This window comes from Salvelinus alpinus, chromosome 14 (genome assembly GCF_045679555.1).
Source record: "Salvelinus alpinus chromosome 14, SLU_Salpinus.1, whole genome shotgun sequence".
Taxonomy (NCBI): Eukaryota; Metazoa; Chordata; class Actinopteri; order Salmoniformes; family Salmonidae; genus Salvelinus; species Salvelinus alpinus.
Genome location: NC_092099.1, coordinates 2,108,761 through 2,136,157, shown reverse-complemented (window position 1 = coordinate 2,136,157; position 27,397 = coordinate 2,108,761). Strand labels below are relative to the sequence as shown.

Here is a 27,397-nt window from a genome sequence, read left to right as displayed (position 1 = left end):
TGCATATCAACGTGTCAATCAACTCCACACGATAATGGTAATTAGATATCAGGGAATCATTACAAACAAACACATTATACGGCTGAAGTTAATTGCAACTGACACACAGCCAAACAAACCACTGTGCTGGAATACTTTGCGAAGCTACAGTAAACAATTACCTTTTTGCGCTTGACTTTTGAAAGCCAACCCTATATGTGAGCATTTCTCAAAGGACCTAATTCAAACAAGCCAACTCCTATTGCCTGCCTTCAAATAATGGAGTGGGTTATAAAAACTAATAGCGACTATGACATCCCACAAAAAGCATGGGGAGAACACTTCTCCTGGGACCTACAAGAATCTAGATCGCTTCAACAGACTGAGTTATTTTAGCCCAAAGCCCCTTGTGAATGCATGCCGACATGACGTTCTTCCCTCACTGACATTGGATAAGGGGAACTCCATGCTAGCCAGTCTCAGATTGTTTTAACATGGGGTCAGTTAAGGACAGGCAACACACGCAAAAATGTCATTTTTAAAGCTACTTATCAATTTTGCTTATTCCTATAATTTCCAGTGTTACATAACACTAATATGTGAGAAAAATATTCCTGTGAGCAAATGTTTAATTTTGTCCTAATAGGTTGTCCTTATAGGTTGGTAGCAACATGTGAAAATCGTTGCGGTAATCTGTTGCAGCTCAAGTCGACTACAAAGCACACAATGCAATGCTCTCTCTATGGGCTGGCTGGACGTAGCTACAATAATACTAAAGTCAATATCAGTAATAGCTATTTAGCTGTAAAATCGCCTAAACAAACTGCACTATCAATATAGGAGTCTACAATCTCACCATGTTCAACCAGCATATCGATGTGATTCGAGTCTGATATTCGAACGGCACTATGCAATGCACTGAAGAGGCAGACAAATAGGAGAAATGTGTTAGTCCCTCTGTTAAATTATAAATTCCTTGAGGTTGGAATATCGCAAAAGCATGATCAATGGCTCATTCGAGAGAAGACAACCTCCCATGTTATGACATCAGCCAGTATTGAAATCTGACATGTATGATAGACGTTTTCGCAATCTTAAAATCATATTCCTGTTAACTTCCAGTGTAGTGAGAGAGGCTTTATATTATTTAACTAGGCAAGTCAGTTAAGAACAAATTATTATTTTACAAAGACGGCCTACCCCGGCCAAACCCTCCCCTAATAATCCGCAAGACGCTGGGCCAATTGTGCGCCGCCCTATGGGACACCCGATCACGGCCGGTTGTGATACAGCCCGGGATCGAACCAGGGTCTGTAGTGATGCCTCTAGCACCAAGAAGCAGTGCCTTAGACCGCTGCACCACTCGAGAGTCTTAAATGCTATGTCATACCGGCCAAATGTATGTATGCTTGAACGGGAATAGCTCAGATACAGATGAAAACATGAAATGACACAGAACATCGCTGAGAGATGCGCAAAAAAACATAGCATTCAAAATGGGTGAATCATTACTTTAAGTGACCCCATACTTCTTTTGATTTCAAACGACAGCATTTCAAATAGATCCATGGGGGTTATGACTGACTGTATGCAATATTGCAAGGCACAAAGTGTACGACCAGTGTCTGTGGACCTTTTTTTCGTTGTCTGTATAAATTTGAAGTGACTAGGATCTTACACGATAGTTAACAAAATTTGACACAGGTAAACAGAAAACGGGAAGTCTGATTGAATAGACTTTGTAAGCTTTTTCTAACAAGTGCCTCCGACTGCTTTTTCCAACGTGTTTCGAAATTTGAATCACTTCTCACGCAATCATGTTTTGGAAAAAAAGTTCATCTAAAAAAAGGGAGGATAGTCATCCTTGATTGTACTGCAATTGAAATCAGAGTTAATTAACACTGTATGCTTCAGTTAGATCAGATGCATTATGTACTGAAAACACTTCCTAAGACCATTGAGATATTATCACCCAGATTCTTGTTCCAGGTGAATACTGTAGATGTACATGTAAACCAAATGCTTATGACACTCATCACAACACATAATTAGGATCACAAGATTATCACAAAGAAACACACAGTACCAGTCAAAAGTTTGGACACACCTACTCATTCAAGGGTTTTTCGTTATTTTTACTATTTTCTACATTGTAGAATAATAGTGAAGACATCAAAGGTACACGTCTTAAAGTAATGATGGACTGTCATTTTTCTTTGCTTATTTCAGCTGTTCTTGCCATAATATGGACTTGGTCTTTTACCAAATAGGGATATCTTCTGTATACCACCCCTACCTTGTCACAACACAACTGATTGGCTCAAACGCATTAAGGAGGAAATAAATTCCACAAATTGACTTTTAACAAGGCACACCTGTTAATTGAAATGCATTCCAGGTAAATACCTCGTGAAGCTGGTTGAGAGAATGCCAAGAGTGTGCAAAGCTGTCATCAAGGCAACGGTGGCTACTTTGAAGAATCTCAAATCTAAAATATATTTTGATTTGTTTAACACTTTTTGGGTTACTACATGATTTCATATGTGTTATTTCATAGTTGTGATGTCTTCACTATTATTCTACAATGTAGAAAATAGTACAATAAAGAAAAACCCTTGAATGAGTAGGTGCGTCCCAACTTTTGACTGGTACTGTAAGTCTAAGGTTTTTCAGGCTGTAGTTTTGTAAGTAGAAGAAGATATTTATGCACTGCATACTCTGCATGAGGATAAATTCTGCATAAGAAATTAATTCCATAAAAAAAATACAAAATATTGATACATTTCTCAAATTCCATCAATTCCTGAATTGAACCGAACTGAATCAGTGAATTAATTCATTTTATGGAATTGATTTAATGGAATTCCTGACTTCTACTCCACACACACACCAGTTCCCCTTTAATTCAGTGACATCTGTTAAATGCCATCATGTCAGTGCAACAGGAAACCTACAGCTGTGTTCCCCAAATATCTGTGCTCCCTCTTCCGTCACCCCGGGTGAATGGTATGGGATCAGTGCATAATAATGGGGGAAGTTTTGGAAATAAACAGAGAACACAAAGACGTGTGTGTCCTCTCGACCTCAAATCCGCATCTTGTGATTTGTAGTGAGAAAATGCACCTCTATCGCACGGTGAAAAGCAAATAACCTTGCACAAATTGTCCAATTTCATCATAATTCTAATTCAAAACATAAATCAATACATCTTTATAAATATTGAACATTATGGGAGATAAAAATCTTATCGGTCAAGGATAAAGAAGACACTTCAAATGGGAAGTAATGCAAAACAAATGTTTGTTTTTTTCTACAAAACCTCTACAAGTTTGTTTGATCATCTTTGAGCATTAGCTGATATGGTTTTTTTCTCCTTTACAAAACATTATTTGAGAACCTTCAGATGACAGATAAACACGTTCTATGAGTCATTACACAAGGTTCAAAGTCCTCCTGGGGATCTATGAGAAGCGTAGGCCATTAGGGCCTGCAGGTGGTTAGGTTGAAAGGTCAAATACATGAGGTAATCCACTTAACCCTATGCCAAAGCTACGGAAGAGCGCTCCTATGAACATAAATAAATAAGGTGTGGAGTACATGGTCTGAAATAACAGGGGCCCCTTCCTGTGTCTCGCTTATTGCATTGCCAATCTATCAGTGCGAGAGAGATTAGAACGTCATTTGACAGAACTGAAGAAAAAGCCAAACAACTCTCAAGTGGGTCATGTTCTGTTCTCCAACACAGCTAGACACTAATGTGCACATATCAACAATATAATGTTGGATTTAAAAGTTCAACATGCATAATACTGTATATGTGACTCGTTTCAGGAAACTAGGCGTATGTCACTACTTTACAGGAGAGCCATTTGAACATGAACTTTTTTTGGGCAGAAATGCCTTCTAGAACATGCGAACTGTCATTTGCATTAATACAAAACGTGTATGCCATCTGTAAATAGGAATACGATTGTTAAATCATGAGCCTAGTTGGTTTAGCCACAGAAAAAGAGCAACCTTCCCGCTAGCCATGATTGGCTGAGATAATGAGTGGGCTGGACATGTCGAGAGATGAGTTCAGAACGGTCTGCCATGTAGCACACTTCTGTCTATTTGAGTTGGTCAGTATGTGTAGGTAATACTGTCTAACGCGTTTAAAAAAAAAATATATATATATATATATATATATTGCGTAGTAGAACTGCATAAGTGTTGCTCTCCACTTTCTGTTGGATCGAATTTTGTAATCAGTGGAATTAGAGTATGATAGCTAAGGAGATGGAGAAAACACCTGTCTCCGGATTACATCTTCAAACTAAGGGCAACCGTGGCATCTATGACAGAGGGAGAAGCAGCCATCCATGTATAACGGGTAAGATAGTCTAGCTAGCAACATTTTCAGACATTACACATTTCTAATTTTGTTAGAAAGTTGTTTTCATTTCAAATGAAAGTCTACTGTTAGCTAGCTATCTAACATTCGCTGGCTGGCTCGCTAGGTGTATATTATTTGTATCTCAGAGCCATTTGCTTTGCTAGTTATAGCCTAATGTTAGCTAGCTAACATTGAACCTGGTTGGTTAGCTACCTGCAGATTCATGCAGGGTAGTAACATCATGAGTTGGGATTATGGTTCATTGTTTAGCTACCTACATGTCTTCACAAAATACTCCACTATGTAAGTAACCATTTCAATAGAATGTTAATGATGTCACTGTGACAACTGTTGATAGTTGTAGCTGGTAAATTCATTATTCTGCGCTCTGGCACACTCAAACGAGAGAGCACTGAAATCGGATTAGATAGCCAGAGCGCAGAATAACGGACAAATCTACGAACGCTCAACACCCATTGATTATGGCCGGTGCCAGTAAATGTTGGCAAAAAAACGTAAATTGTTGCCAGCAGCACAGTTGCAGTCACCAATGTTCTGGATAACATAAAAACAACCTAACCAGCTCTGCTAGGGCAGAGGAAAATAGTCAGAGTGAGCTATTCTCTCATTTGTGTCTGGAAGTAGCTAGCAAGCTAGCCAACGCTAGCCAGTTAGATTGGGTGCTTGACTGCTGTTGTTAGGACAGAACGCTCGGATCAACCCTTAAATAGATGGGTGGGGCTAAAGCTTAAGAAGGTGTAAACAATGCTGAATGGGTGTAGACAAAGAAGAGCTCTCAGTAGGTGTACCAACACATTCAAAGGCCATTTTCTCAAAAGTGAGGTTACACGTTTATCAACTTTCAAAGCGGAATTACTTTCCCATTGTTCCTCAACTGAAGTGTAGGACGTACCATTTTCTAGCTCTGAGTCACTACTTTTATCCAATGTAAAATACACCATTTCAAATTTTGCTACATAAGACCAAATCGAGCCGGTCTGTCACATATGACCTAACTAAGCAGACATATGACCCTAAACAGGACTAGGCATTTGTTGCTGCAAGTGAGGGCCCCACTCAAATCACCAGAGGGAGTTGTGGGTTCATGACTGTTGAATAGAAAACAATAAATCGTCATTCGCACTGCCCTACAAGATGTCAGTCAGGATAAAGTGAGAATGACTGCTCGAGGGGCCACAGATGGACGGGCAGGCCTGCGCTTGCATGTCAACACAGGAACCCCCCTCACTCTCTCTCTGCCAGTTCTCAATGGTACAAAGTCTGGTGGGGAGTGGGCCGGCAACTGGAGGGTTGCTGGCATCAAGGTCCTAGTCATAATTTCCTGCGCTTGTGCAAGGCACCAATTAACCCCTAAAAGTCTGCAGGGGTGTTGCACTTTGGCTGACACGTGGGGGTGTCCCAGGGTTTTTGGGATAAAACAAAAAGACAAAGATCTGTGTCTTGTGACAATAGACAAACAGAGCCTTGTCCCTCAGTCTGAGATCATAACGTTCCATCTGGAGGGGAAAGTTTGCCTCCTCTCCACCTTCTTAATGCCCTTACCTCATTCTCCTATGATACGGTCATCTGATCTTTCGATGTGCCTTGCCAATCCTACGGCACGAGTCCTCCTTTTCCTGGAACTGTGTGCTCCTACAGCATTCTGAGTTTTCCGAACACAAGCCCCCTCATTATGGAACAGTTCACCTATTATGCCGACCAGATCTAGTTTCACCCACAGGCATGGCCATAAACAATATCAAGGGAGACTCAGTTGATATCTTAGGCACAGATCTGGCAGTTCATGGCAATGTGTGCTGCTGAGTGACAAGCATTCACAGTGTGGTTCTTTCCATAGTCCCTAAAATGACCTATGTTGCTCAGCATACTAACATAAGCTGGGAGATGTTGACGTGCCTATTAAACAATGTAGAATCAATCACTCGTCAACAACAACGGCAAAGCGTCTTGCAACACAACGAGAAACGGAAGCCAATTGAATTACCGGCTTTATAATGAATGATTGTAAGGGTTTCCCCCTCAAACGTAAAGCTAAAGGAATGCCTTTGCAGATGTCGGTGAATGCACCCGTATCGTGTCGTCTAAAAGGTGTGAGTGAGTCATTTGAAATGATGAAAACAAATTGGTCTGTGTGCAGGGGTTTGGCGATACGGCCCAAATATCATATCACGATATGTTTCACATTTTTGGCGGTCTTTGGTGGTCTTTTATGTTTTTTAATAATAAAAGTTGTACATTTGCTCTATGAGTTGTGCATGACCCTAGAGTGGCAACACATATATTCTAAGTGATTTTAAATGGGTATTTCTCAATTCAGGTTGTTTTACTCTGTTCAAAGAAACTTCAAAACAAAAGTTGATATAATTTGAGCTAATTTACACACTGCCACATAGGGCTGCACGATATGGGTAAAAAAATCTAGGCCTTATTTTTAACAAAATATTGCAATTGCGATTTAGATCAAAACTAGCCTAGGCAGCCGATAGTGGCCTCTAGATCTGCACTATCGTCTAAGGTTGATGTGCATTCCCGGTAATACAGTCGTGTCCCTAGTGGACTGGCTCGTATATTAAGTATCCTCCATTCAGGCTTAAAGGGCATACTTTTCCTCTTTAACTAGCTTTAACACAATTTTCCACGTCCATTTTGGGGTTTTCACACCACTTAGGATGTTGCACAGCCTTGGTTGAATGCGGTGTGCAACATCCTAAATTGTCTGAAAATCCAAAAATGGTGGTGGAAAATCTGCTGACTCGCCAATAAAGATAGTTAATGAGGAAAATTATCCCCTGAATGGAGGATGCTTTATGTATGAGCCGGTCCACGGGCGACACGAGTGTATTACCGGGAATGTACATCAATCCTAGATAATAGTGCAGATCTAGCGGCCACTATCGGCTGCCTAGGCTAGGTCAAAACACTTAGGTGAACTGTTGGAATCATGGAAATATAATGATTATTCAGAATGGAATAGTGGGCACTTTGAATAGAGTGTTGTTTGACATGACACCAAATGAAAAAGCCAGGGAGGCATTCATATTCTAATAGGATCTCTATGGAGGCGTTATTGTCACAAGGTAGGAACCAAAGTGTTGGTCAGTGTTTCCCAGGGGAGTCGGATCCTATCATCTTTGGCTACATTAAATGTTGTATCTTACTTCATGTCGCTAAGCAGCTTCTATTCCTCTCTGATTTAGAAGATGCTGTTGCACAAACAACATGCTGATTTAAGCTTACACCAGCACAGGTATTAGGCTGTATTAGCTAGCTACGTTTGCTCTGACTCAGTACATTTATTAGCTAGCTAGTTAGCTAGCCAGCGAGCTAACTAGCGATTAGTGACTAATGCTTTATTTTAGCCACAACTTGCTATGAAAAGACAATTAGCTGTTTGCAGACGGTAACACGGTACACAAGTGTAATTATATAACACTTGCAAATTTATATTCAGAAGCAAAGTGGAAAGCAGCATCGTTGTCATCAACATATTGTTGCATCTGCTGCAATGACCATGCAAACTGAAGAGTGAACGGTCGGCAAACGATCTTGTGGCCAAGCAACAACAACTGCACTCCTTGAGTGAATGGGGGAGTAGTTTGGCGAGAGATAAGACTCAAGTAGTGGAGTAAAGTATAAAAATTGAGTGCCGTATCACATTTAACAAACCAAAACATTGAAATAGGAGGTAAAGAAAAAAACTAAACCGGTCCATGCATCAATACCAGTATACTGCCCAGCCCTATAATATTAGCATTTTAACTAGGATCTCCATTCAACCCCCAGAAAAGCTTTTGTCATCCACTGACAGTTTAACAAGACTTGATCTATTTCAATCAGGCAGAAAAAAAGTGCAGCTTCTGAAAGGGTCCTGTTGGGGTTGGTTCCCAAATTATCCCATGTTGGGGAATAAGAGATTTGAAAATCTAGGGTTGAAATAAAATACGTAAACAATTACCATTCCAAAGGGATTTGTTTTTTGTACAGATATTTTTTTTCTCATATCTTTAGCCAAATAGTGGCACAAGTGACAATTTAAAAAAATTATAATAATGTAACCTTTCATTTAACCAGGGGAAACCAGGGTCCCATCGAGACCAGGGTCTCATTTACAAGGGTGCTCTGGAAAAAATGAATCAACATTTACAATTAAAACAAATCGCATTCAAAAGCGACGGATAAAATTACAAATCAATCAAAACAAGTGCAGTTCGCCTTCACCACATTCATAATTAAAGTCCCGAACTGACCCTTCGAGACCAGAGAGTCAAGCCTCAAAGTGGCTTGCAGGTCATTCAATGCTCTAGGGGCACAATAACTAAAAGCAATCTTCCCGGACTCTGTGGAGACACGTGGAACCTCTAGAACCAGCCAGTCTTGAGAGTAAGTCTGATGGTGGCTGGATTTCCAATTAAGAAGTGGTGAGGTAGTATGGGAGTGTCTGGAGAACGGCTTTATATACAAATATCAGCCAATGTTGGGCCCTTCTGGTAGTCAGAGTCTCCCAGCCAACAGAACTACTGTATATGAATGACAATTGTCTCCTGTGATTAAAAATGCATGGCTTGAGTAATAGACTGAATCTAAAGGTTTTAAAACAGAGGCTACTGCGTGCACGTAGATTATATCACCATAGTCAAGTACTGGGAGGAGCGATGCTTTAACAATCGTCTTCCTGTTTTCAAAAGTAAGGCAGGATTTATTTGTATAAAGGAAACCGATCTTAATTACCAATCTTTCTCAGTTATTCAATGTGTGTTTTAAAAGACCGTTTTCATCAATCCAAATACCTAAATACTAATGACGGATTGGCTTAATTTAGGCTCCCTTGAAGGTGCCGCTACGCAGCTCTTTAGGTTCAATTTGACAAGACCTGGAGAACAACAAACTTGGTGTAATCAACATTTAACACTAATTTAAGATCTGTAAGCAATTCTTGTATTGAATCAAAGCTGAAGGTCGTTAATGGCCTGCTGCACTGAGGGGGCATCCGGATAGAGATGTAGGCCCCAGTTATTATTCAAGAACAAGCCAACATTAATGTAATCAACAGTAAAGGGCTTAATTCTGAGCCGTGTGGCACTCCTTTGGTTATGTTAAGAAAATTAGACTGAACTCCATCAGCAGATACACAGGACTTCTATCGTGGAGGTAATTTCTTAACCAGCCGTAGGCCGCTCGGGTCGAGACCAATTTCGGGTAGCCTCTGTAGCAGGACGACATGATCAACCGTATTGAATGCTTTCGACAGAGCAATATAAAAAGGGCATCGCAGTGCGGTTTCCTGTGTAGTTAGTAAACTATGTAATTTATGACTTGAGAAGCAGCCGAGATGGTGCTGTGTCCCAGTGAGCATCCCCAATACAATTTCTATCTAAAAAGGACCACACCTGAGTGTTTTGAGATTGGCCACAAATTATTATGATCGCAGGGATCGCTACCTTTGTGGAGTGAGAGAACAAATGAATAATACCTAAGAGAATGGATAGATAAAACATATGTGTCAAGGGGCTCCACAATCTGAGGTGCGGCAAGCCGTAGAAGACACGGGTCGAGCTGGTTTGGCTAGTACCTCGCTGTGCGGAAATGTCTAGAAGGATTTTGAAGTCTGATATCTTAAAATGACACTAGCGTTTGGGACTTCTGCGTTATTGAGTTGTTTATTTAAATCACACACAGACAGGCAAGGAAACTTCCAACTTATTTTCCCATTCATTTTCCCCATTGGAAACAAGTGAGAGAGTTCAATGGTGCACATGGAGGATGGTACACATCAAGGTAAAGTCATATTCAAATGTGGATGGAAAAGAAATGCATTGCACTCTGATGACCACCAGGTTGTACCCTTTCCATGCATCCAACATTTTTGCACTTTTGGTGACGAGGCCTAAATTGCATTCTCTTTGAATATGACCATAGCGCATAACTTATGGGGGTGGAGGCATTCTAACGATATCGCCAGCAGTAAGATTTGAGCTCGATTTCCAAAAAGACAACTGCTGACGGAGTGGGTACCACTTAAGCTCTGCAGACTCGGTACCGGGCCCTAATCATATCACCTCAGAAAATTACGAGATGGGAATGCTATGCCTTGAGCAATTTGGCAGGGTGTTCCTTCAATGCTTCAATGTTTTTGTCTGTATGTCTAAAACTGTACATGTCAACATGTTTACACAGGGCACAGCCGTAAAAGAGATCCAGGTCTCAGTCTGTTTTCCCTGTTAAAATAAAGATTTAAAAAAATAAAATAAAACAATGCTTCAAAGAATAGCTCTGGAAAAAACAAAATGGCAACCAAAATTACCAAAAGTCATTGAAAACTGTTTAATCAAGAGGTTCTCTGCATGGTCATACTCCAGTGACTTCTGTATCTCTACTATACTAAAGGACCATTTAATTGGCCTTCCAATTGTAACAGAAACCAGGGAGCTAGGAGCTTCTGTCAGTGAACTATTGACAACATTGTGCCCATAATTGGAACCGTCAGAGTGCAGATTAGAAATGTTTTTCCATGGCTAACACCTGTGTGAGATCTGTGCCAGCTTTAAGCCTTCCTGTCATGGGATACAGTATTAGACTCCCTGCATGGAACCACTGCATTGTGGATAATCAGTGTCAGACCCAGTATAGTATGAACCCCTGGGAATAGAAACTGCAAAGCCACAAAAACACAAACACATACCCTAATATATACATGATCCCACTGCCAGAGTTTTGTCTGGCAGTGGGGAAGACATACGGACCACCGTAGCAGTTAGCGACGTTGGGATTAACTATTTAAATTCAGTCGATTCCCGGAAATGTTAAATTAAAGTTAAACTACATGGGCAATTGTGATTTTTGGACTGTTACACCAATTGATTCTTTAAGAATATAACTAAATAAATGCCTCATGAACCTAGTTCAACTGTCGTACCCCACTATAGCCCAACATATACGCTTGTTTTACTCCATTGTTTGTTAATCAATGCAATTGTAAACAAACACTGTAGAGCCTCAAAACAGTGTTCAAACTATAATTTTGACATCATAGCTGGTTAGTCCTTGCATCCATAGTCAATGAATTTAAGAGTGGTTACATTTCTCCATCCCGCAGAGGCGGGGTGACTACTTGTGTTATTGTTTGAACAGCAGACTGCCCTTTTATGAAGCAATGTCTCCATTTTTATATTGTTTATTTATTCAGACGAGACCAAAATAAACAAACAAGATACATACACATGCACAAACATATACAGCCTAACATCAACATGACTTTCCTAGCTCTATTCCCACCCACCCTATCCCATCCAGAGGTAGGCAGGCCTATAGCCTATGAAATGGCCAATAGGCCTACTGAATGATGTAAGTGCATACAAAGCAACACAAAACAAAAATTACAGGTCGTTCTTATTTTCCATTTTTACATGGCAATAAAGATTCATACGGAACATCATCCTGTATATTGGCCAACGTATACACAATTCAGGGAGACAATTTCACTCATCATCAGGTCATAATCTGGTATGGTACACATTGAAGGGAGAATATCATTATATGATATAGAAATGTGGGGGTTATCTAAGAGCATGGATAACTAGTTACTAGCTCCACCTGCTGACCACTGCAGGAATGGACCCCATACTAGGTCAGTCAATGCCCTTACCCAATGTATCTTCTTTACAAAGAGGACTTTCTTGGACATTTCTCCAATTTGCCACGTTAAAACAAATCAAATGTAAATGCAATTGACCCCAACAACCCTGAAATCTGTAACCGCTTATCTTTCAAAGGAAAGCAAGTGACCATGACAAAACCCGAGACATGACTAAAATGGCTAATGAGTTAAACCATTTGATTTCATGCCACTGGGGTGCTCCCAGTTGCTAAAGTGGTAGAACGACCCACTATCTGATCCACTCATGCACAAGGGCAACAGCAGTGCAATGTTCCCATGGGCAGTGACCCTCCCACACATCTCTCCATATAGAAAGTGTGTAAACTGCCTCATTGTACTCTGCTGTGCAGGGCCCTGATGAAGTCAACATGACAACCCCCTGTGAACCCACCGAGCACCAGTCCAAAATTCCGGCTCAGAATTATGAAGGGAAGCGATGGGAGACTCTTCCATAAGCGGCCCATCGCCATTCAAATGACAAGTGGGGGCATGAGGGGGTACAGATAGAGATAAAGAAAGTGCACTCTCCCACACACGATGTCCACAGGAACTGTAGATAGCGGGAAGTGTCTGAAATAGTAGCCATGACGAACACACACACAACACTATGAATGTATTTACCAGCGAGGGAATGGATGTGGTGGAAGAGTGTTGGGGGTTGGAAAAATACCCATATTAAGTTACCCTGGGCTAATAAACAAAGAAACAGACCGATTTTGGCTTTAGGGTTGGTCTTTACAGGTTGTGACACATTAGCTCGGCTATTCAACTGTGACCTGCAGTCTTATGAAAGCGTCAACCTGTTAACGTTTCAACACTGAGCTGCACCACTGTAGTTCACTTCAGAAAATCAAGCAATTTTGCCATCGTAACAGGCACCACGTGAGTAGTGTAATATACAGTATGACCCAAAAATGTTTGACAAAAGTACAAAAATCACACATTTGTGCATGTTTTAGGGCAATTATGTTTGTGGCATACTCAGCAGCTCAGCGCTCACCCAAAAACGAAGCAATATGAGACCCATTTGTTACACCCAAAACCCATTTGTTTGGCACCAGCTGATGGACTTCAACCAAGGGACCATTATGTGGGTGAGTGCTACCAGATGGTCTTTCAGCAGGATTTTTTTTGTTGGTCTTGACTAAGATGATAGGCTGCAATGGATAAATAGAGCTGTACCTCAAGGCAGCTCTAATAGGCAATACTAAGCACAGATGCCTCAGCCTCACTGCTGAACTCTTATATAAATCGTCAATAAAATTCCTGCCCTCAAGGACTCATTTTATAACATGAGTGCAGAGCATGACTTGCCCCGAGGTCATTTACAATGTGACTTATTTAATTTAGCTGGCACATACTCTGAATGTTTCAGAGAATCACGTTGGTGGTTCCTACAAAGTGAGACTTTTCAGACTCACTCTACATATTCACTTAGTGTCGGACCAGAGACATCTTGTCCACTAAAGCCTGTCAGTGGAGCAAGCTGTCGAGAGATAGCAGTGCCGTAAAAAGAGATTGTGTAAAGCCGGATGATATGAATGTGAGCACTGAAACTCCAAATACACCACCCTGATCAGGGTGAAATGGCATCATTCTCCACCGCTGTATTTATTTGACAACTTCGTCATCTGGAGCCATTTTCAGTACCTTTAAACAACTACTTATTCTAAACATTTGTGGGCTCTTAATAGGGCAAACAATGTGTCTCTTCTTTTTGAATGACTTATTCATTGAAATGTACACTATATATACACACAAAAGTATGTGGACACCCCTTCAAATTAGTGGTTTCGGCAATTTCTGCCACACCCGTTGCTGACAGGTGTATAAAATCGAGCAAACAGCCATGCAATCTCCATAGACAAACATTGTCAGTAGAATGGCTGCTCAATGACTTTCAACGTGGCACTGTCATAGGCTGCCACCTTTCCAACAAGTCAGTTCGTCAAATTTCTGACATGCTAGAGCTTCCCCGGTCAACTGAAAGTGCTGTTATGGGAGTGGTGTAAAGCTCGACGCCATTGACTCTGGAGCAGCGGAAATGAGTTCTCTGGAGTGATGAATCACGCTTCACCATCTGGCAGTCCGATGAACAAATCTGGGTTTGGTGGACGCTACCTTCCCGAATGCATAGTGCCAACTGTAAAGTCTGGTGGAAGAGGAATAATGGTACGGTGCTGTTTTTCATGGTTCAGACTAGGCCCCTTAGTTCCAGTGAAGGGAAATCTTAATGCTACAGCATACAATGACATGCTAGACTATGCTGTGCTTCCAACTTTGTGGCAACAGTTTGGGGAAGGCCCTTACCTTTTTCAGCATGACAATGCCCCTGCGCACAAAGCGATGTCCATACAGAAACGGTTTGTCGAGATCGGAGAGGAAGAACTTGACTGCCCTGACCTCAACCCCATCAAACATCTTTGGGATGAATTGGAACGCCGACTGTGAGCCAGGCTTAATCGCCCAACATCAGTGCCCGACCTCACTAATGTGCTTGTGGCTGAATGGAAGCAAGTCCCCGTAGCAATGTTCCAACATCTAGTGGAAAGCCTTCCCAGAAGAGTGGAGGCTGTTATAGCTGCAAAGGGGGGACCAACTCCATATTAATGCACATGATTTTGGAATTAGATTTTCGACAAGAATGTGTCCACATACTTTTGATCATGTAGTGTACCTACACCACCTACATCTCCAACATTGTAAGACGATTTTTATGTTTCATGTTTTTCCATTTTAGGAAATGTGCCTGCTGAAGTATTTAAAAAGTTATGTGCAGATTCAGAAAAACGCCTACAAAATAAAATGCACTCATTTGTCATAGAAACCATAAGCATATGTGTTTCCACATTACTACCTGGCAAAGAGAAGAAAGTAAATTGGAGCTCAACATGTGGTTTAGAGATTTTGCCACGGCATGCTTAGGCCAAAAGTGAATCCTGAGAGCCCCCTCTCACTGTACCATAACAGCAGGGTGGGATCTAATCATGAGATCGGAGGCTAGAAAGGTCAGTGACGGCTAAGAACTGACTTAACTGAATATAATGAGCTACCATCCTAGTACACTGATGGCATAGGCAAATTATTGCTCAACCCAACTTCTACCCAACTAGCAGAGGAAAAATGTTGCATGTGCACCCAGTGGCATCCAAAACAAGTTTGTTGCTGAAAGCAATATGCAGACTGAACAGGGAAAGGAAAAATAAGTTTCTACCAGTACCATTTATCTGTCCCCCGTCATGCTCAAGGCCATTGAAATACCCGCAACTGGTGTCTATATGTCTCCAAGTTGAAACAGTCACCAAGCTAAAATAAGATCAACTGTCATGCAAGTATATTCACACACACAAAGGTGGGCTTGCTGAATGTATCACACCAAACCACAAGAAATAAAAGAATCACTTCCCTTGTGCTCAATGTAACACGACAGCTCATTTGACCATGCAGAGAGCAGAATGCACAAACTTTGACAAGCAATTCATACAACCAAAATGTAACCATTTTCATTTCAAAGTTACCGTGTATATGTACTTGTAATGTGTATTGCAATGGTTTATTCTATGAATACATGTGACAGCTTGTTGATATAAGTGCCGTGGTGTCCTTCACTCCTTTAAGTGCACATGAAAGAAATAAAATGGCTCTATAAATACTCCATTTAAGTCTGGGAGGGACAAATCATATAACACGGAATCCAACTGTGAACTTTAGCCCCTTACTCTGGTTTTATTACATCATCTCAAACTATATATGCATAAACGTCCAACTTCAGCTTCATCAAGTCCCTCTCCCTCAAAAGTAGACTCTTTATCCTGCACCTAACTTACATTATGCTAAAGTCTCTTTATAGCCCATCTATAGCTCTCCAGAAGAAGAAAACAAATGTTTTACATCTGGGGAATGTGTGTGCGTTCATGTGTGTGTGTGACACATTCTTATACATTTTAGTTAGTCACTTGCCAACCGGAAGACATGGACATACATTGACATGCCACCGGTTTGGGTTGGGAGGAAAACACTAGTGCCATGCTTGTTTAGTCTTTGCTCACACCATTGTTGTTGCCGAAGGGTTGAGTTGCAAACGGAAATACACGGGTTAGTCCCCTGAACCTTCACACAATGCACTTAAAACACACTGTGTCAGGATGAGCCCCCGAAAACACGAGACAAATGTCCAAGGACTACTGGGTGTTTAAAAAAGACAAACGGGGTGGGATTGGGGATGGTTGAAAATGGATTCCCAAAAAAGGGGATGCATTTTAACCAGGGATTACCTTTCTGGTTACCAACTGACAAGCACTGATACCCATCGTCCTCATCAGGTAAAGAGTGGCACTCCATAGGGAGGCTGCCCTCATCGAGGACTGTCCAGCAGCTGTCCTGCAGGGCCTCGCAGAAGCTACGGCAAGGCCAAGGCGGTGGCAGTCCCCGGGGGCACCTGGGCACCAGCAGCAGGCAGAAAAACCACTCCAGGCTATGGTGGCAGCGGGACCTCAAGAGCCACGCCCAAGAGCCCAAAACAGCCCGGACCTCCTTCACGCTGCTGTGATTGAAATAGTTGGGTAACACAAAGCTGTCGCCACCCATGGATTTGCAGAAAGGCAAATGGAAATCTATTGGAAAGCAACGTGGGGATTCCGGGGCCGGCGTCTCACTCGTAGCTAAGAGAGAACGGTTGCTGTCAAAAGGGGTTAGAAAATCACCTGAGACAGTGTATTCATCAGAATACTCTGTCGAGTTAAAATTATTGGCGTTCCAACTAGAGCTACTGTTAATTACTCTATTGCTACTGGGAGTTGTCTCAAGAGAGGTATTAACACTTGGGACAGGCTGACTGTCTATGGGGAAAACCGTAGCATTCCACTCAGCTGTTCTGTTGTGCTCATCCAAAACACTTTCTGCTAGGTCCACCTGGGTAATACCCAGCATCTCATTCTCTTTCCCTGCAAGCACATTGACATTCTCTGCTAAACCGATGAGGTCTGTGGGTAAAACTGTTCCCTCCTGGCTATCCCACATAGAGGCTCCTGGTTCAGATCCAGATTCAATGCTAGATCCAGATTGAGACCCAAAACCAATTCCAGACACAGGTCTAATTTGAGACCCATGTCTGATTTCAGACTCTGAGTCAAATTCAGAACTAGATTCAGATTCAATTTTAGACCAAGCACCAAATCCAGACCGAGATCCGAATTCAGAACCAGACCCAAATCCCGACCAGGATCCAAATCCAGACCCACTCCCAACCCCTGACCACTCCCAGAGACCAGATCCCATACCCTGTACTGCGGACATGTCATTACCAGGTTTGCTTCCCTTTGACGTGTGCCGACCGGCACCCTTTTCCATTGGGCGCTCATTCCTGGCTTTTGACCTCACATTGGTCAGCTTGGGGGCCTCCTTGGCCTTTGCATTCTGGTTCCAAGTTAGCTCAAAGTTATGTATCCCGCTTGCTATGTCAATGATATCTGCCCCAACTTCTTCAATGTTCTCCGGCGTTGGTGATTCCGGCGTCACTGGGTTCCCAGATCCATCATTGTCCAGCGATGGGTCCTCAGTGGTGCCATGTGTACTGCCCCAGGAAAACCAGAACGCCTCACAACGGCCCACCAAGACTACCACTAAAAGGGAGATACTCAGCTGGAATCCAATCTTGCAATCCATCCCGCTGCTGCCCAAACGTACTCCACCAGCAGTGTTGATCAGGTTCCCAGAGTGAACTGTGACATGCCCACTGCCACTGATTCACTCCACATGCTCCATTCTCCTCCAGCACACTGCAGACCAGTGTGCCTTAATTTGAAGGCGGGTACAAGGAGGTCTCATCCTTATTGGGTTGCCCTTGTAACTTTTCCCTCCCACAGCTCCTCCTCCTCCTACCCTCCTTTTGTTCCAGCAGTGAAAAGTATCTTTAGAAAGAATACCTTTAGAGAAAACAGCTGGTTGACTTTCAATGTTAATGTTGGTGCTTTTCATTGATTTACAGAAAAGGGCCATTTTTCCCCCTGAGTTAATCTCTTTGTACAAACATGATAAGTAGAAAGTCCACCAGCCTATCTTAAAAAACTAAATTAAAGTATGTGAAAATTGTAGGCGCATGATGGAAGGGCATAGAGAGAGTGTGCAGGGTTTTATGGTCTTGTTGTTGTCATTGACATTGTTTACCTATGTAATTTCATCTGAAGTCTAGAGGGTTATAAACGTAAACTTTAAATGCATTACATACTCCACCATTTCTGTGAAAGAAACATATGTGGTGAACATTCACTTATTAATTTCACCACACAAATGATAAAATAGCCTATTAGCTATCTGTCATCTGACAGCGGTAATGCAAAGATCAATTTTGGCTAAGAAGAAACACTGTCAAAATTGTATATTATGATCCAGAGAATAGTCTAATAATACAATTTCTTAAAGAGCGACTCACCCTAAAAAACAACAAATCCCTTTGAAAAAAGGGCTATGTGACATTGTTAATGTTGTAAATGACTATTGTAGCTGGAAATGGCAGATTTTTTAATGGCATATCTACATGGGAGTAGAGACCCATTATCAGCAACCATCACTCCTGTGTTCTAAGAGCACATTGTGTTAGCTAATCCAAGTTTATCATTTTAAAAGGCTAATTGATCATTAGAAAATCCTTTTGCACTTATGTTAGCTCAGCTGAAAACCAATTTGGTGACATTCTCTCTGAGCCTCTTTACTGTGTCGCCACCATGCTCGATGCTAGGTAAAAGGACCGCTACTTCGATGCAGACAAGAAACAGGGTTTACGTGAAATGTTACATACACAGCTGGACAAGATAGAAACGGACACAGTGACAGTGATACCATCGATCACCACATTCTTTTGGAGAGATTGGAGACCCAAATTGGTCTACACGGACAAGTTCTGGCCTGGTTTAGATCTTATCTGTCAGAAAGATATCAGTTTGCTTGAACATTGACTAGAACCCCAAAAATGGTTCATATTACTCCAGTGCTAGCCTCTCTACACTGGCTTCCTGTTAAGTCTAGGGCTGACTTCAAGGTTTAACTGCTAACCTACGAAGCATTACATGGGCTTGCTCCTACCTATCTTTACGATTTGGTCCTGCCGTACATACCTACACGTACGCTACGGTCACAAGACGCAGGCCTCCTCACTGTCCCTAGAATTTCTAAGCAAAGAGCTGGAGGCAGGACTTTCTCCTATAGCTTAATTTTTACGTAATGGTCTGCCTATCCATGTGAGAGAAGCAGACTCGGTCTCGACCTTTAAGTCTTTATTGAAGACTCATCTCTTCAGTAGGTCCTATGATTGAGTGTAGTCTGGCCCAGGTGTGTGAAGGTGAACGGAAAGGTACTGGAGCGACGAACCGCCCTTGCTGTCTCTGCCTGACCGGTTCCCCTCTCTCCACTGGGATTCTCTGCCTCTAACCCTATTACAGGGGCTGAGTCACTGGCTTACTGGTGCTCTTCCATGCCGTCCCTAGGAGGGGTGAGTCACTAACGTGATCTTCCTGTCCGGGTTGGCGCCCCCCTCGGGTTCGTGCCGTGGGGGAGGTCTTCGTGGGCTATACTCGGCCTTGTCTCAGGATGGTAAATTGTTGGTTGAAGATATCCCTCCAGTATTTATGCTGCAATAGTTTGTGTCGGGAGGCTAGGGTCAGTCTGTTATATCTGGAATATTTTTCCTGTCTTATCTGGTGTCCTGTGTGAATTTAAGTATGCTCCCTCTAATTCTCTCTCTCTCTTCTCTTGGAGGACTTGAGCCCTAGGACCATGCCTCAGGACTACCTGGCCTGTCTCCTTGCTGTCCCCAGTCCACCTGGTCATGCTGCTGCTCCAGTTTCAACTGTTCTGCCTATGGAACCCTGCCCTGTTCACTGGACGTGCTACCTTGTTTCGGACCTGCTGTTTTGGACTCTCTCTCTACCGCACCTGCTGTCTCTAACTCTGAATGATCGGCTATGAAAAGCCAACTGCCATTTACTCCTTAGTTGCTGACCTGTTGCACCCTCTACAACCACTGTGATTATTATTATCTGACCCTGCTGGTCATCTATGAACGTTTGAACATCTTGGCCATGTTCTGTTATAATCTTCACCTGGCACAGCCAGAAGAGGACTGGCCACCCCTCAGAGCCTGGTTCCTCTCTAAGTTTCTTCCTAGGTTCCTGCCTTTCTAGGGAGTTTTTCCTAGCCACTGTGCTTCTACATCTGCATTGCTTGCTGTTTGGGGTTTTAGGCTGGATTTCGGCTGATATTAAAAGGGCTTTATAAATACATTTGATTGATTGATTGATTGATTGATTGACAGTGCACACTGAGGAAGAGAGGCCATGGACAGACAGAGCTGAAACTTCACTGCTTGACATGTATGATGAAATCCTGGTTGAGAATGAAACGACTGAACAAATGAACAACGAAACAGCATAACAAGTAAGTGAAAGAAATAGGTTTTGATTATGATCTAATCGTAATGGGGACATACATAAATGCCAACAAAATAACTTTTTGGTCAGTGTGGTGTGGTGTATGTGTGTGTAACCTTAAACTAGGCAAGTCAATGAAGAACACATTCTTATTTACAATGACGGCCTACCTCGGCCAAACCCGGACAACGCTGGGCCAATTGTGCGATGCCCTATGGGACTCTCAATCACGGCCGGATGTGATACAGCCTGGATTCGAACCAGGGACTGTAGTGACGCCTCTTGCACTGAGATGCAGTGCCTTAGACCGCTGTGTCCGTGTGTGTGTGTGTGTGTGTGTGTGTGTGTGTGTGTGTGTGTAATTATTCAACTGTACTTTAATGCTTAAAAAGGCCACTAAAATGTTTAATATTGGTATCGTTTTTTATGGCAAGGAAAATATCGGATATCGGTATTACGAGCTGGAAGGATGATTTGGGACTGTTTAATGATCACTTGTAAGTGGAAACAAAGGCTAATATCATTTTCCCTCAATGGAGAGGATATTGGCACAACACTATCAAAATTAATGTCCATTGTTGCTGATTGTTTGCCAGTTTCTAAGGAAATTAACAAGTCACTCCAAACTAAGTTGACCACAACCACAAGAGATAGAGGAGGTGCTGACAACTTTAGAATAAAGCAGTTTACTGATTTATTTCCATTTGCAGTCCAAGCGATAACTCTTTCATTGTGGTCACAACTTCATAAAAATCCACGACACCATTATCCCTTAGAGCTCTCTTTGATTATCATAGTTTGGGACAGGGTTCCCCAACTGGCGGCCCACGGGTGGTTTTATTTGGCCCCCCGCGAGTCTTCTATAAATAAATAAAAAATACATGTTTTATTGTTGGACATAATAGACTGTAAAAATACCAGGAAATCAGATCCAAGTGATTTTAATTTGAGAAATCTGTCCCTAGTATTCATATTAAACAAATCGGCCTGCGGCTGAATCTAGTTGATGATCCCTGGTTTAGGATGAAGGACTTGATGTGTTGTCCTACGCAGTCACACAAGCAACGTGCATTGCCACCAGCGTGATCACAGAGCTAGCTTCCTATGCTAAATGAATGAGCAAACCCCTCAAAATAGAAAATGGGCTGTATTAGATTGACAAACTATATATAGGCTCCATGTACAGAGTACATTAGGTTATTTAGTGTTCCTTGATCAAAAACAAAAGGAGTTCTGTTCTAAGGCCTACTTCTCTCTGAACATCTCTCTGAACATGCTGTTCAGTTTCAGCAGGCACTGATTGTCAAAGTGAATCAAGTCTATCCTGGCTCGCTTTGCAGTGAAGAGCAGTCCGACACGGCTAAGAATTCCAAAGAGGCAGGCAGGCCCTTGTTCAGTTTGAGGGACAGCTTCTTTATGTATGGAAAGGAATGAAGCAAGTCCATATTGTCTGACACACAGGCTTGGCACCCATCCAGCTCCCCTGTACCGTGTGACCTTTTTGGCATCAGTGATGAGAAGAAATCATCTTCATATGATGAATGCTTCTCTGTCTCGTCCTCTGTCATTGTGCCAAGATGATGTTTCGTGTAGACCAAACCTGTATAGTTGTAAATACACAACATACAAATATGGAATATTTCAGCAAATTCTGCTTTATGTGGCAACTTAGTTCATCATATCACGGACATTACAATAGCCCAGACAGACTTTCCATACTTATTATTCTCAGATACCGGGACTGTAGTGAGTTCATCACGTTCTCAGACCTAACAAGTTGTCTAATGTTGCGATGAGTCCATGTCTAGCTGTACCTATTGTGTAGACACGCAATTATATATATGCACAGTTAGACTAACTGAGTCTCAGGCTTTTAGATTAACGTTATCCTAATTTACAAAGACAATTTACAGTACATAGCAAAAAATCCTAGGTCTCTCTAAGTACTGTGTCATGACCAAGCAAGGTAACATTCGCTGTTAGCTTGCTTGAATATTAGATAGCTATCTATACTAGCTGCTAAAGTCATCCTTAGCAACATTTTTGATCATTCATAGCTAGCTAGTTATCTTACCTCTACAATATTCCCTGAAGTTCGAGGCAGAGTTTGTGTAGGCTTCCACCAAAGATTGCATTGCATCACCTCTCTTGTGCTTGAATGAGAACTGGTCAGTCTCCTCCGTCTCCATTGTTTTCACACACACCGCTTTGATAAAAAAAACGTTCCTCTCTTTCATGACACGTCTCGAACTAAACTAAGTAATTTTTGCATTTTATAAAATCTCTATTCACTTTGTGCGCACAGCTTGATATGATTGGCCTTTATTGGTGTGATGCGTGACATTTTATTTGATTGGTCACTGACTAAACAACGATTACCTTTTTTTGGAGGGCCTCAGTCGCAAACTTTCCTTGCCCTCATGATCTACTATTATGGATAGCCTACAAAACATTGTACTCTGTAACGGATGGTTTTAATAAGGTAGAGAAGTACAATACATACTTAACTAAAAGTTAAATGATTGTCTTTGAAAAATGCTCAAATTACATGGAAAAGTTACTAAATTACAGTAACAAGAGTATTTGTAATTAGTTACTTCCATCCCTGACAACCAGACACAACCTGACCCTCTTCTGCTCCATCTCCCTCACTCCCTTCCGTCACTGCATCAGATGCCAAAGCCTTCTGTCTCCCAAAGTCCTCAAAGAGAGAATCATACTGTAGAGAAGAACAAAGACTTCGCATGGATGCAATCATCTGGAGAAATCAAACTAGAGTGTTGTTATTGCAGCTATGAAATGAATAGGCAGGGCCTAAAGGTGTCATAATGTGAAATATAATGTGTGATAGAGAGTTCACAGGGTTTGCAATGTTTCATAGGCCTGGGAGGGGCGGAGGTTGCCAAAAGAGTGGGTGCCCAAGAATATCCTTCGCTTGGCGTGTTCTCTGCTGGAGTCTCCTCCGCATCAGGAAATTCGCTTATTTCTGGACGTCCCCGACGATGTAGAGACATAATTCCATTGAACTGATGCCGTGTAAGTCGCCTTTTGAGTGACAGCGCCAGAGAGTTTTCAACACGGGAAATCTACACGGAAATCTACAATCTACACGAAACAAAAGTACCTTAAGTGCAGTAGAAAATCAAAGGCAAATGCCCCAGCTTTTCACCATCTATTTCACGTCCGCTGTAAAGATAACGCAGATCGAAAAACGTCCTGTCATCTTCTTATATGAGGCATGTTCATTTGCAACTGGTAATTATTTGTGAGGATGTGTAAGGTGTGCACTGTTATGTCTAACAAAGACAACAACGTTCAGTTATAAGAAACTTGGACACCATTCTTTTCTTTTTTTTCTTTTTTACCGAGGGCCCTTGGGATGTTGGGAAAAGGTTAGTAGTACCGTAAAAAAGGTTTTAAACTGCATTTTGTAACTTGTATTTATGCACAATGGAATAGTAAAACTAAGACAAATTCAAATTTGTGGATCATTTTCCTTTCAACGACTTTAGTAGGGTTGTTTTAGACTTCCCCGCACACAAATTATCATTAAATTGGATGGAACCATACTTGAAACTTTACTCCCTGAACTAATGATATCTGGGTGACATAGACCATCAATTCCTGTTCCAGTATAAAATAAAAGAATCACACTGTAGGTAAAGGCAAATCAAATGAAGATATTTTGAATAGCTCTTGATGAAGTGTAATACACAAATCACAGCATTTCAGAAGAAACGTCTCCCACCACAGTGGAAAGAAAAGAGTAGAAAGTAATGCTGCATAGACGGTATATAGATCGAAACAACACTAAAACAGTACTATTCCAGCAGCAGAGGAAATTAAATGACTGTCCTGCAAAAATAAAGTCTACATTCATTTCAATTCCCTTTGGGTCACAATTCAGAGTTCAGATATTAGCTGGGGATATTGCAGGAGAACGTCCCAATCCCACAGCAGACAGAGACACCTGGATCATGTTCATTACGACATGCAACGGGAAAACTGAAAAACTTTTTGCAACAGAAAACTAAAATCTGCGTTCCTCTCTGTTTAAGGGTGTTATCACATATAGTCCTCTTTAAAAGAACCGATCTCAGCCGACTTTAAAGTGAACTATGGGCTAAAATAAAGCAAAAGAACACAGTTCTCTTTGTATTCACACGGCACTTGCCTTTGAATGAGGATTCAACTCTTTTGCCGGTTCACTTAATCTATTTTGTGGTCCTAGTCGTCTTTGCATTCACATTGTTATGTTCAGAAAGGAACCAACAAGTTTTTCCAAGATTCACTCAATGCACTCTGGGTTTTTACCATGTGGAGGACAATCCATTCTATCAGAATGTGTTATCAGACAGCTAGATATACCTACTTACATTTTGGAAGCTAATAGATTGCATTCAGTTAAAAGATGAGTGATTGTAATCAATTACTATTAACAAGACACTATGAACATGTCAATATTATTGGTAACATAATACATAGCAGAAAAATAACTGCAGATTAAATAATGCTATAATTGAACATTGTACACCCAATGTAGGCCATTGCCCCTTCAAGAGCTAGAATTGATTTTGTACCCTATATTGTGATCATCCCCAAATATGTTGTCTTCTCACACTATTCAAACCCCCAATCAAATAAATAATTTATGAAGCACTCTTATCCTATAGAGAACATATTACAAACAAATAATCTGAACAAAAAATTCCACACATTTTGGAATTTATGTGCACCCTTGACAGCCGCTAATCAATATCCATAAACGGCACACGTTTTTTCCCCGCGAACCTGCACATCATCATCTTCCCTCTTTTGTGTCACCAACGTGAGAACTTATGGCACTGGCAGGGGAAACGGAGTTGTAGTAGTCTAGTGTGTGGTGCAGGAATAATAACAAGGGAACCTGGGGAACTTTATGTTCAATTTTCTCTAAAAAAGGGAACCGGACCACAGAATCCAAGCGAACCGAACTCAGACCACGTCTCGAGATGGTCTCAGTTTGGTTTGCTCCAGGGGCACTTTGAGGGGTCTGAGTTCCTTTGGAGTGTTCACACTCCACATAAAATGAAGCGAAATGCACTGAGTTCACCAAAATTGGCTGAAAGTAACCAAGTGTGAAATCCTATGTCTGTTTACTTCAGTTTGGGGCATACTGAAATAGGCTCAGGGGTTACTGTCGGAAGGAATCACAGTTGAGCTGAGTCACAAGGGATCACCCCTTAACACCATCAAGGAACAGACATTTGCACAGATGCCAAATGAACTACAAAGAAACCCTATGTGAAAAGCACCCAACAAGGACCTGGCCTGAGAAGGCTTGTTACACCATGCAGTAACTATTATTGGATGTAATATCTTCTTTGGCCAGAGTCCAGAAACATTTTGGGAAGTCGTGATTGTATACCAAGTCTGAGGGGTTCGTGGAAGCATGGTGTGGCAGATATGAACTTGGCATTGAACCTATTCTGTGCAATCAGGAGGTGGCTGTTGAATGACTGGCACTGGAAATGTGTATAGTGGACAAGGGCAGTTGGATGCCCATCGACGTGATGACTCGAATGGAGAAACTGGGACAAGAAGCAGAAAATGGTTGAATTGCATGCTTATCGTCTTTCTGGCATCACTCGTAAAAGCCCTGTGCGCTGAAATCACAGGCTATCGCTGCGTGGGTTTGAAACATCCGCTTCCTCTTGTCCAGTTCACATCCAACCCACCTCTCCTCCACAGCTGCTACCTATTGTGAGCAGAACACTCTTCCATCAAAACAGGAAGGTGGGAGGACATCTTTCCACTAACTCTTATGTGGAGAGAAAAGTACTAGGCGATCACACATGGGACCTACAAATGTAAGTCAAAAGAAACCTGAAACATTTTTAAAGGCACTCGTTTATAGGAATACATAGAGTTCATTGAAGATGAATTTGACCCATAAAAAATGACATAGCACGTGCAAAGAAAGAGACATCAATAGGCTATGAAGCAGTAGTCATCAATAAAACTCTCCTGGAGTTTGTCACTCAAACTTGTGACTGGAAATTATGACAAAATGGTATGACTGTTCATATGAAGCAGGAGTGATGCCAAAGCACTGTCTCCTAACCTGCTTCCCCTTCTTCAGACAATACTTATGTAACATAACCCGAGGAATGACTCGTTAGGCTGCCGTTGTCAATGGGTCAATGAATGGACTTGCCTAATTGAAAACGGCAACAAAAACAGGGTAATCCGATAGGCCGAACGCCGTCCAATCGTCTGCCACTATGCACTACTTTTCACAGTACACAACCTCTGAGATTAGGTGTCTTCTTAATCGTACAGCAAATATACAATGGCTAGGCCTAAATATAGCTTGTGTGAATCATTTATGGGTATTTGCAACTCTATTTACAACTTCAGACCTAGCTACCATTCATATATTTGATAAAGCAGAGTGGTGAAAAAATGACATTGAAGTAGACTGCGGGCCATAAGACCGCAGCTAGTTCGAAGTGTGCAACATATCTGGATCCATTTCAAGAGGGTGACCGTTAGCGTTGGTGCCTTTTTGACTGCAGGCCAAACAGAACAGAACATGGAAATAACTCAGGCAGGATAGACGGCGACAATAAACCAGAATGCAATGAGCGGATCTTTAGTAACACTCCACACACCCAGGGGCCTTTTGGCAGCCCCCTGGCCCTTGTTGTTACAGCTAGCGTGGGTCATTGGCCTCTTACTGGAAGTCACCATAAAGACAGGGCAGTGGAGAATAAACAAGCACTGGTGCGTGGACTCCAGACACGGGTGTATCAAATGACACACACTCCTCACTTTACCAACTCACATTCCTATTCAAATTTACACACAAAACACACTTCACTTTTCTGTCATTCACTCATATATACTCCCTCAAGGATACACAGACATATTGTACATACGCATGCACACATACATTACACACAG

General features: G+C 41.8%; 1 protein-coding gene across 3 annotated transcripts in view; it reads right to left on the bottom strand.

Annotated features, from left to right (window-relative positions):
* LOC139538289 (collagen alpha-1(XVIII) chain-like) overlaps positions 1-27,397 on the bottom strand; it is a 193,989-nt gene that overhangs the window by 82,805 nt on the left and 83,787 nt on the right. The window contains exon 1 of one of the 3 annotated variants that reach the window (XM_071340142.1): positions 17,333-17,805. The exons of 1 other annotated variant lie outside the window; for it this stretch is intronic. In XM_071340142.1, coding sequence (XP_071196243.1) covers positions 17,333-17,693 — 361 coding nt within the window. In that variant the 5' untranslated portion in view covers positions 17,694-17,805. Of the gene's footprint in view, positions 1-16,303; positions 17,280-17,332; positions 17,806-27,397 lie in introns of those variants that run through there. One more of the 3 variants, XM_071340141.1, reaches the window with a different exon arrangement.